Below are 10,173 nucleotides of genomic sequence, written 5' to 3' on the forward strand. Positions count from 1 at the left end.
ATAAATTTGAACTCTGTTTAGACAAGTCTTCTAGTATCAATTGATTTAGCAAAAAATTCCTAAATATGAAACATATCTACAAGAGTTAAAGAATGTTTTTATTTAAAAGATCCAATTAAACAAAGTGGGAAACGTGAGCTTTGACATACGAGCTACAAGTGTAGCTCCTGGAAATACTGTAACGACAATATAAATGGCCATGGTCAGGGTCACGGTCACCGGCGACTAACATTGTACGGAATAAAACTTCTGGACAGGAAACTACAGAGCCGCACGAGAAGACAGTGGCAGCACTGCACGAAGAGGCCAGAGCCCGCGTGACGCACGCGTGCCTGCAGACAGGGAGCCTCCAGCCCAGCGTGCGGGACGCGCAGGGCACATCCCACCACACCGGCGCCGTCGCCACGCTTTGGACTGCGCGGTGAAATGTCTTCCTGTGAAGCACCTGCGGAGCCTCGGGGCGTGCCCGTGTCAGAGCAGGAGGGATCGTGCCAGACACGGACGCACGTGTTTCCTGCTTTCCACCTTTAGCATGTAGCAAAACCCTCCCCCCGGCATTCAGTGCCCGTAAATTAGCGCCCCAAGCTGGCAGTTACACTGTCCTTCACCGCTTGCTTTCCTGACAACAAGCAAGCCGGGCCCACTGCTTGCCTGGGGCTCTGCCGCTCCGCCTACCGCTCTCCTGCAACAGGACTTGGCTGGTCCCGAGTGCTCGCCATCGAATGGGCGCGCCCGAGACCCTGCCAGCGAGTCACCTCCACAGGCGGCGGTCAGGACTCCAGCGTCACAACACCACAGTGGCACGTTTGAACGCACAAAGCTCGCCCCTTACTTAGGACTCCTTCTTTGCAAACAGCCCCTGGCAGGGAGAGCCGTGTAGACGACGGGAGACTGATCCTAAGGGTCCTGTTACAACACTGCCCAGGTGATTCTCCAAGAGTACGGGTGATAGCCACATGTTTCCACCGGAAGGACTAACCTGTCTCGGCAAGTCTGCAGCCAGAGCACAAACAGCTGTCCGAGTCTTGCTGTGTCTTCTGCCAAGAGAGAACAATCTGTGAGCCACAAGCCCGCCTTTCCCAGGACCTGCTCCGAGGGCAGCCGTGCCCCGAGCAAGAGCGCATGTAAGAACGGGGCCAAGGCTCTGATAAGATGCCATGGGCATCCGGCTAGAAACAGGCGGTGACAAAAAACAAGAACTCAGATAAAAACAGCGCAGAAGAGGTAAAATCATCCCCTCACAGTGAAGAAGAATCTCACATGCAAAAAACCCATGAATTTTTAGATTCAGTTTACCATACTACGTGAAAACATTACATATGAGATATGCTGCACAGATTAGAGACTAGAAAGTAATTATCTGTACCTACCCACTAACTGCAGAAAGATATTAACCCATTATCCTTAAGGAATAAAAGAAACAGAACTCCAGTGTCCAAATACATGTTTATGTACCGAGAGGATCGTTGTTCCGGGAAAGGTTAAAAGTACATAAAATACTGGGCCACCAGGGGCTCCGGCGGTTAGACGGCCGGCTTCAGCTCAGGGCGTGACCTCACTGCTCCTGAGTTCGGTCCCGCATCAGGCTCTGTGCTGACAGCTCAGAGCTGGAGCCTGCACCAGATTCTGTGTCTCCCTCTCTGCCCCTCCCCTGCTCGTGCGGTCTCTTTCAAAAATAAATAAACATAAAAAAATACATACAATACTAATTTTAAAAGCATAGACTTTCCATCACAAGGACCATGTGCTCACCTCTCGTAGGGAGCCCGCTTCACCCCACTGTCTCGGACATAATCCACCAGCTGCTTCTGAGTCCTTCCGCTGGGAATAAAAGTTCAGATTTTAAGGAAAAACAGCGGCAGCAATTCACAGCGTTTATTTTCATGAAGGTGAAATCACACCTGCCGACCCTCTAAGTTCCCAGAGATATTGTAAAGTTCTGTTTTGTGATAAGCATACCTGATTTTCTCCAGTTTTTATCAGAACTATTTTTTCCACTATTTTACTGGATTTGCTCTTGCCAGTTTCACAGTAGCTGCGTTCTGTATGTAACTCCCTGAACCATCTCACAGCGGTCATTTCCTGACCGGGGACACGCACACTCCCAGTCTTTCCTGGACATGCGCATTCTCCGTCCCACAAAGTCACCAGAGCCTGGCCGACGTGCGGGGCGGCCCCACCTGTATCTGAAGGAGGAGCCCCTGCTGAAGAGGACTGCCTTCGCTCTGGGCTGAGGCTGATCAAACAGTCGAAAGAAGGTGTGGTACTCCACACAGATCTTCCAGAAGTTCTTACATCCGTCTCTACTACCCAACAGGAACTCTAGTGTGTCCTGGTAAGGCCCCTAGAAACAAAATACAAGGGTTCAAGTCACTAATTCAAGAAGAAAATTTAGGAAGCATTCAGACAATAGACTTTTTATTCAAAGTTAAAAATTAGGAAGATGTTTTTTGGAGGCCTGGGTGGCTCAGTGGGTTGAATGTCTGACTCTTGATTTTGGCTAAGGTCGTGCTGTCACGGTTCATGAGACCGAGTCCGGAGGTGGACTCTGTGTTGACAGCACGCAGCCTGCTTGGGATTCTCTCCCCCCGCCGACTGCTCCTCGCTGCTCAAGTGCATGTGCACGCACTCCCTCTCACAATAAACTTGGGGAGCCTGGGTGGCTCAGTCAGTTAGTGGCAGACTTTGGCTCAGGTAATGATCTTGCAGTACACGAGCCTGGAGCCTGCTTCAGATTCTGTCTCCCTCTCTCTCTGCCCCTCCCCTGCATACGGGCACACATGTGGGTGGTGTGCACACTCGAAAAATAAATATTTAAAATAAATAAACTTGAAAAATTTAGGAAGGTTTTTTTCCTGCAGTATCTATAAAGATTTCTGGTGCCATTTACATTTAAGAGGAGAAAAATGGTAGACACGTATTCACTGCAGAAATTTTCAAAAAAGTACAGTCGCCTCCGATCACACGACTGGTAACATTTACAAGTGCATCATGTGACACCACCCACCCAGCAAACCAGGGCACGTGCTGTCAGGCAGTGGTTTCTGTGCTGTTGCCGGGTCATCGTCCTGTGGGGCTCTGGGGCATGCTGGATGCCCACGGTGCACAGTGTTAAAGGCTCACACGCATCATCTTGAAGAAACTACTGCCTTATCTCTCATAGTTTCCCCCAGGATAAGCTCCTAGAATTGTTATACTGAGCTTAATAAAACAGTGCATATTTTAAAAAATTATTCTTTTATGTATGTAATCGCTACACCTGACACGGAGCTCGAACTCATGACCCTAAGATCAAGAGTCATATGCTCTTCCGACTGAGCCAGCCAGGAGCCCCAACAATGCCTATTTTTGAACCTTGTGACATATTACTAAATTACCTTCTAGAAAGACTATCCTACCCGGACTCCTGTATTCAGTCTTTAACATCTAAGTGCTGATGGGCACGAGCTGGACCTGCCGTGGGCAGGTGTGGCTGCAGCCCTGAGGCTTGGTGGGGCGTCACACTGCTGCTCCGGCACATGGGCCGGGGCCGCCCCTCTTTGCCTACTTGTCACAACCACCCCAGAACCTTTTCTTTCACTCCCGGAGAAAACAGTAGCCCTTTACCTGCATCTCGTGTATGTGCTCAGCACCCCTTCTACGTCCCTTCCATCCCTACAGCAGGCTCCTGAGGAAGAGACAAGCCGTCCTTCCCCGCTCTGCAGAAGGGGAGCACCAGGCAGCTCAGCCACGCTCGGCTGACCGGCCCTGCACACCGGAAGCGTGCCGAGGTGGGCGTCTCCGAATCGCTTCGAGTACTGGATGCTTCCTAACTGTCACAGGTACGGAGGCATTTACTTTTGTTCATCTTTACCCATCTTGGTAAACTCATATGTAATTATTATTTTATTGACTGACATTCTCAAATGAGAAGAGTACTTATTTTCTGAAAATCAAGGCTTCTCCAATTAGAGCTAGTAAAAGACCAATTAACTGGAAGTGCCCCTCGGCTCACTGAGGACAGGCGCTCTGACACTAACTGCCGCGGGCCTCCAGACCGCGAGGCCTCTTCCCGAGAGAAGCAGCCGCTGGGAGCCTCGCCCTCTCGGCCCAGGCCCGGCTCACCCCGAGAGCCAGCCGAGCCAGCGGTCTCTGCAGGGACGCCGACCCACCCGCAGTGGCAGCCCTTCCGCACAATTCCAGATCCTGCCCTTAAACTCGTGTGTGCATCACACCGAAGTGATTTAGAGAGTAATTTGAAAAGTCAATATTCTAGCAGAGTAAGTGATCTTAAAATTTAGAAACTGCTCGAAATCACACTTACACGGACCTCTGGGTGCAGTTTGATGAGAAACCTTTTCCTCTTGAAGCTGAGTTTTCGAACTCTGGACCAATTGAAGGTGTTAATTTTGGCAGAGCCCTGAAATCCAAGAGACGGACACTCAGACATATCAATAACCTAAACGCACCCACTCATTTTCATGAAAAGAGAATGTTTATTACTTATTTATTTTTTAATACTTATTTTTGAAAAAGAACGCAAGCAGGGAAGGGGCAGAGAGACAGAGAGGGAAAGAGGACCTCTGATAAAGAGCCTGACGTGGGGCTTGAGCTCACAAACTATGAGATCCCGACCTGAGCCAAAGTTGGATGCTCAACTGACTGAGCCACCCGGGCGCCCGGAAACAGAGAAATGTTTAAATAACAAACTTGCCAGATAACAAAACAAGCCACTTGATACTTTACAATTATATCTGGAAGGACTTTGAATTAAAATGCCAACACTAAACAGACAAATCTGCTTGTTTTAGGAAAACTTGATATCTTTGATACGGCTTTCCTACAAATTACTATTAATGTTCTTTAAAGTATATTTATTTATTTTGAGAGAGCGAGGGAGACCACATACATGACTGAGCAAGAGAGGGGCAGAGAGGGAGGAGAGAGAGAATCCCGAGCAGGCTCTGCACTGTCAGCGCGGAGCCCGACGAGGGGCTCGATCCCGTGAATGAACGAGATCATGACCTGAGCCAAGATCAAGAGTCAGACACTCAACTGAGCCCCACAGACTCTCTCCCTGCTTTCCAAGTTTGTTTTGTTTGTTATTCGGGGGGGGGGGGGAGTATTTATTTATTTAGAGAGAGCAGGGACGGGCTTCCACGACTGCGCAGCCGGCAGCGCTACTCTCGAGCTGACTCGCACGCAACCACCCACGGATAGTTAGACTCGTCAGGCAAGGCCTGAGATGAGAGCCAGGCATTGTGAGCCCCGCGCTCAGGCCCTCTTGCTGGGACAGAAAGCCCCCACCCTCCCCAGCTACTCTGGTGCCCGCCTGGGGTGCCTGTGGGAGACCCGGCCTCCTGAGCACCCCTGCACCCCTCCATGGGCACCGAATTTTAAATCTGGTTTTCATACTATTGACCATGTGAGTGTAGCTCACAGGCTGAACTGTGGTGATTCCTAACTGTATTTTGCCCTTTTTCTTGAACTACTAAGTGCCTCTTTTCATTTACTCAATTCTCTATGTTCCCATCACTAATTCAGCCTAAACCCTTTGTGCAGAATTTAAAACGCTTCGATAGGCCCGATCCACGAGACCATTTTCTCCATGCTGCCTGTGTGCTGGCGGGGCTCTCTGGGCCTGGCCACCATCCTGGTCTCTTCTCTCCTCTAGGAGTGTCCTTTAACGGGTGCTCAGCACTCCACCTCTGCAGAACGTCTTATTTTCTCTGCCCGGAAGTCCTGCTAGGCGGGGGGTGGGAGGCTGGGGAGGGGGCACAGGATCCTGGGCGGGAACCGATGTGCTTCCGTGTTCTGCACGGCTGCCCGCCCCATCGTCTTGAGGTTTCCAGTGTCGCCCTGGATGAGCCTGACGCCGTTTTTTCAACTCTCGTCCTGGAGCCTCTCTGGTCCTGTCCCCTATGATGACATTTCATGCCAGTGTGTCCTGCGGCGATCTTTCATCATGGGTGATATGAGGGATATGTAGACAGTTCCAACGTGGAAATTCGTGCCTTCAGCTCTGGACGTTTTCCCCACATAATTTCTTAAGGGTTCCCCCAGCTGCTGTGGGCTGCTGCCTCCAGGCTTCCTGGGTGCGGGGTGCTGGGCCTCCTGAGCTGTCCCTCCCCCGTCTTCGGTCTGAGCCTTTACCTGGCGGGTGGAGACTCTGCCTCACTTCCACCTCCAGTCTCACCCCGCCCACACTGTCCTTCCCGCAACGCGCTGCAGGCTTGCGGGCGGTCCTGTCCATGTGTCCCCTGAATGGACATGGCTCATGTTTCCGATGTAAGCCTCTCTGACTCCGGGAAGCATAAGACAGTAACACGTCAGCAAGGGTCAGACTCGCAGGCACTACACTGCGTGCGGAAAAGCCCCCTTACCGGCTCCCGGAGCCCACAGCTGCCTTCCGGGGGCCACGGAGGCCACCGTTTACTCCGTACAGCGTAAACGGTGCGGTTCTCCCCATCACCCCACGAGCGGCAGCAAAGAGCGCACACACTTGCGAGTCTTCGCTCACGGGCCAGGGCGTCCGACAGAACGTCCTGTGTGTCACGGCGCAGCAAGGCTCTATGTTCTTTGCGCAGCTGCCTGGTATCCCATAGTCTGCACGTACCAGCCTCCTGGTGAATCACTGGTATTTTGCCGTCATTAAGTCAGACTGGAATTTCACATAACAAGACGAAAACTGTACATTCATACTCCTATTCCTCACGAGCATCACTCGGCATAAGCAAATTTTCTGTCTCGCCCATGGGACAGATGAAAGGCGATGTCCTCTCTGAGAATTCCACGGGCTTCGTTTCTCCTCTTCCATCCTGGATCCAGGTCCTGCTCCTTCTGGACAGAGAGGATTCCCTCAAATTTCTGGTGACCCTGGTAGTCTGCCTGACTTGGAAGGTGAGACCCCAGGACTGCAGGAGCCTTTGACCGTCTGGTTCAGTGGGTGTGAAATCTGGAGGGAGACAGGACAACTGAATGGTCTTAAAGTGCCTCTCCGCAGACTGCTCACTAGATGAAAGAGAAAAACTAGTAACAATATCAACTGGTAACTAATAACCAGAAAGCAGGGACCAAGACTCAGGCCACCAGTGAGGCTAGGTGGTGTCTGCATCGTGACCGCCTGAGAAGGACGTGACAGCACCTGCCGAGGGCTCCAGCTGGGAACATGTCCCCTGACCTAATCCTAGGAAAACGGCTGACACACCACAAGTGACGAACATGCTATTAAAAGACAAAAGCAAAACAAAACAAAACAACTGTGTTCTTCAGTACCGTCAAGTTGTAGAAGATAAAGAAAAAATAAACGTTCCAGCTTACAGGACCCTGCAGGCACGACTGCTACATGCTGCATCTGGTCCTGGACACGTCCCGTCCTGGGACACAGATGCCATGAGGACGTCGCTGACTGACAAGACTGGAGAATGAACAGCAGATCAGCTGCCCCAGGGAGAACGGCGAGGCAGCGCTTTGCTGTTAGAAATAGGCGCCTTTCGTGGTCAAGGGCACTCAAGTCTACGACTCACTCTCAAACACTTCAGGAGAACTGTCTGTAGGTGCACATGCGTGTGCTCACAGTGGAGGGAGAATGTGTGCCGGGGGGAGCACACTCCATGAAGCACAGTTGAGAAGTGCAGGAGTGCGTCAATCCGGGTGAAGGGCATGAGGGGGGTCAATGTGCTGTTCTGATTCTTACAGTTTTTCTTAAGTTTGAAAGTATTTCTAAATGAAAGTCTTTAAAAGAGGAGGCTCTCCGTGGGCTGGGGTGGGGACCCAGGCCTGTCACCACGGGATGTCCCCGCGTCAACACCTGCTGGGCTCCTACCAACAGCAGCCCCCCCCCCCCCCCCGTCCTCTCAGGAGCCCAGCCACCAGTCCAGGGGAGTGGAGACGGGGAGGGCCCATGGCCACACGGGGATGACAGGCTGTCCCTTCACCCTGTGCTCTGCGTGGGGCACCTCATGTCCACCATCCGAGCTGTCCCCTACAGAGGACGGGGGTTGGGGGGGGGGCTGGCTCTGTGGCTGCACCTGCCCCTCCCATGGGGGAAAGCAGGCTGCTTCCAGCCCCGGCCGGCCTGGGCCCGTCGAGGCGCCCTTCCCAGCTCGGGGGACACAGCGGCCTGCCCCCCACCCCTCCCCACTGCAGGCCGAGGGGGGTTGGCCTTTCCCACTCTGTGCTCTTCCTGTGCCCATTTCTTGACCTCCGAACGTCACTGACACTGTGGGCTCCTTTTCCAGTCTGTGCTCTTACTTGTTCAAAGAAAACGCCTTCATCATCATCCTGGTCGGGATCTGAGGGAGTAAAAATGATTTCCATCTAATGTGTTTAATTTGAAGGCTCTAATTTCTGCTTTTAACTTCTTCCAGTTACAAATTAGTTATCCTTTTCTGGAAAAATTCCACTGGCTGGATTCGGACGGGCATGTGACTTCACCACGCGTGATGGAGAACTGTCATTTGAGCAGGTGTGGGGGCCACGGGCCCACCAACTCACATGGCGAGCCTGACGCGCCCTGCCCGCTGGTCAGTATATGACAGGTCACAATTAATGTTCTGCTTATGAATACTTTTTTTTCCAATAGGAAACTGAAACTTGATGGCTAAGTTAAGAAAAGGAAAGGAAAGGAAAGGAAAGGAAAGGAAAGGAAAAGCAAGCAAGTGCGGCTTGACTACAGGGGCCTGGACTGGACAAACCATTCTAGGCAAACACAGGCTAAAAAGAGCCCACAGACAGGACGCCTGGGTGGCTCAGTCAAATAATCATCTGACTTTTGATTTTGGCTCAGGTCATGATCTTATGGTTCATGAGTTCAAGCCCCTCGTTGGGCTCTGTGCCAGCAGTGCGGAGCCTGCTCGGGATCTCTCTCCCTGGCTCTCCTCCCACCCCGTCAAAATAAATAAACTTAAAGAGGCCACAAGGAAAGAGCCGCTAGTGCAGCTCCTGGGCTCCCAGGATGCAACCTTCCCCGGCGCTCAGCAAGGAGCAGGCCTTGGCAGGATGGCCTCGTGCAATGGGAGGACTGCAGTTTCGCAAGGGCAGAGGACTCCCAGGAGCGGGATGGCAGCGGCACCTGGGCCACAAGCCCGAGCGAGGGGCGCAGGGAGCCCCCCAACATGCCCAGGCGAAGGGGCCGTGCCCCTCTGCTCTCGGATGCTTCCATAGCACACACCCGAGCACGCGCACGTGTGGCTGTGGGCAGAACTCAGTGACCCTTTCACGTCACTGGTTACGTATCTACACGTAGCTACTACGACAGTTCCCAAAGGCTGTACGAACGCAACAGCCTCTGGTACTTTCTGGTCTGCGCTTTTTTATGTATTGAAATGACCCCTCATAGGGTGACACCCCCAGACCTGCGGGAGGTCCCCCTTCCACTGAAGGGGCTACAGAGATGAACTGTGGCTCAGCATTAGAATGGTGGCGGGTGACGGGGTGCCCTGGGGCGCAGAGGGCTCGGTGACAGTGAGGACAAGGGCAGGGCAGTAACTGCTCTGTGCGATGAGACTGGCACGCTGGGTTCTCCCTGCCAGTCCGGGAACTTCAGCATCAGAAGGAACATCTACCAACAAGTGTCAAGTCAAGCCCTACCCTGCCCTCATCCCCATCCCTCCCTACCTGGAACACGAGGACACCCATGTGGGAAACGGCCAGGTTAATTCTGGCCCCCTCCCTGTCAGAAGCGGCGTGAAATCGGATGCCATACATCTCCAACTTTCGGGCAATTTCGAGCACCTGGAAATCGGACTCAGCAGGTGTCTGGCCCCTAAAATAAAGGACGGCATGATCACAGCACTGAAAATGATTTGAATTCTACAAGAGCCAAAACCTGTAACAAAACCGATCAGGAAAACATAAGAGAATGAAACAAGCCGCCACAGGAGGCTTTTCTGGAGAGCAGATTCCTTGTCGTGAGCGTGTTCACCATGAGAAACGCAGCAGAGCACACACAGGCCACAGAATCCGGTTCCTTCTATCCTGTGACCCACTGCCTGGCAGGCAGAATGTTTTCTTCATATGCACTAAACCCGCTTAGATGCTCAGCCTTGTAATTTGTTCTAAACACTGACATGGTGACGTGTAGTCATCAGGCACGGAGACTGGCACGGGACACGGGGAGAGCACGGACGCTGTGCACGGAGACTGGCGCGGGACACGGGGAGAGCACGGACACTGTGCACGGAGGCTGGCGCG

At 52.5% G+C, this 10,173-nt stretch overlaps 1 protein-coding gene across 1 annotated transcript in view; it reads right to left on the reverse strand.

Moving 5' to 3' along the window:
• FARP2 (FERM, ARH/RhoGEF and pleckstrin domain protein 2) overlaps positions 1 to 10,173 on the reverse strand; it is a 93,502-nt gene that overhangs the window by 38,070 nt on the left and 45,259 nt on the right. The window contains exons 8-12 of the mRNA XM_029933496.1: positions 9,598 to 9,745; positions 4,304 to 4,399; positions 2,181 to 2,344; positions 1,753 to 1,821; positions 980 to 1,037 (exon numbers count right to left, since the gene is read on the reverse strand). Of these exons, the coding sequence (XP_029789356.1) occupies positions 980 to 1,037; positions 1,753 to 1,821; positions 2,181 to 2,344; positions 4,304 to 4,399; positions 9,598 to 9,745 (535 nt within the window). The remainder of the gene's footprint in view (positions 1 to 979; positions 1,038 to 1,752; positions 1,822 to 2,180; positions 2,345 to 4,303; positions 4,400 to 9,597; positions 9,746 to 10,173) is intronic.

Source organism: Suricata suricatta, chromosome 3 (assembly GCF_006229205.1).
Source record: "Suricata suricatta isolate VVHF042 chromosome 3, meerkat_22Aug2017_6uvM2_HiC, whole genome shotgun sequence".
Classification (NCBI taxonomy): domain Eukaryota; kingdom Metazoa; phylum Chordata; class Mammalia; order Carnivora; family Herpestidae; genus Suricata; species Suricata suricatta.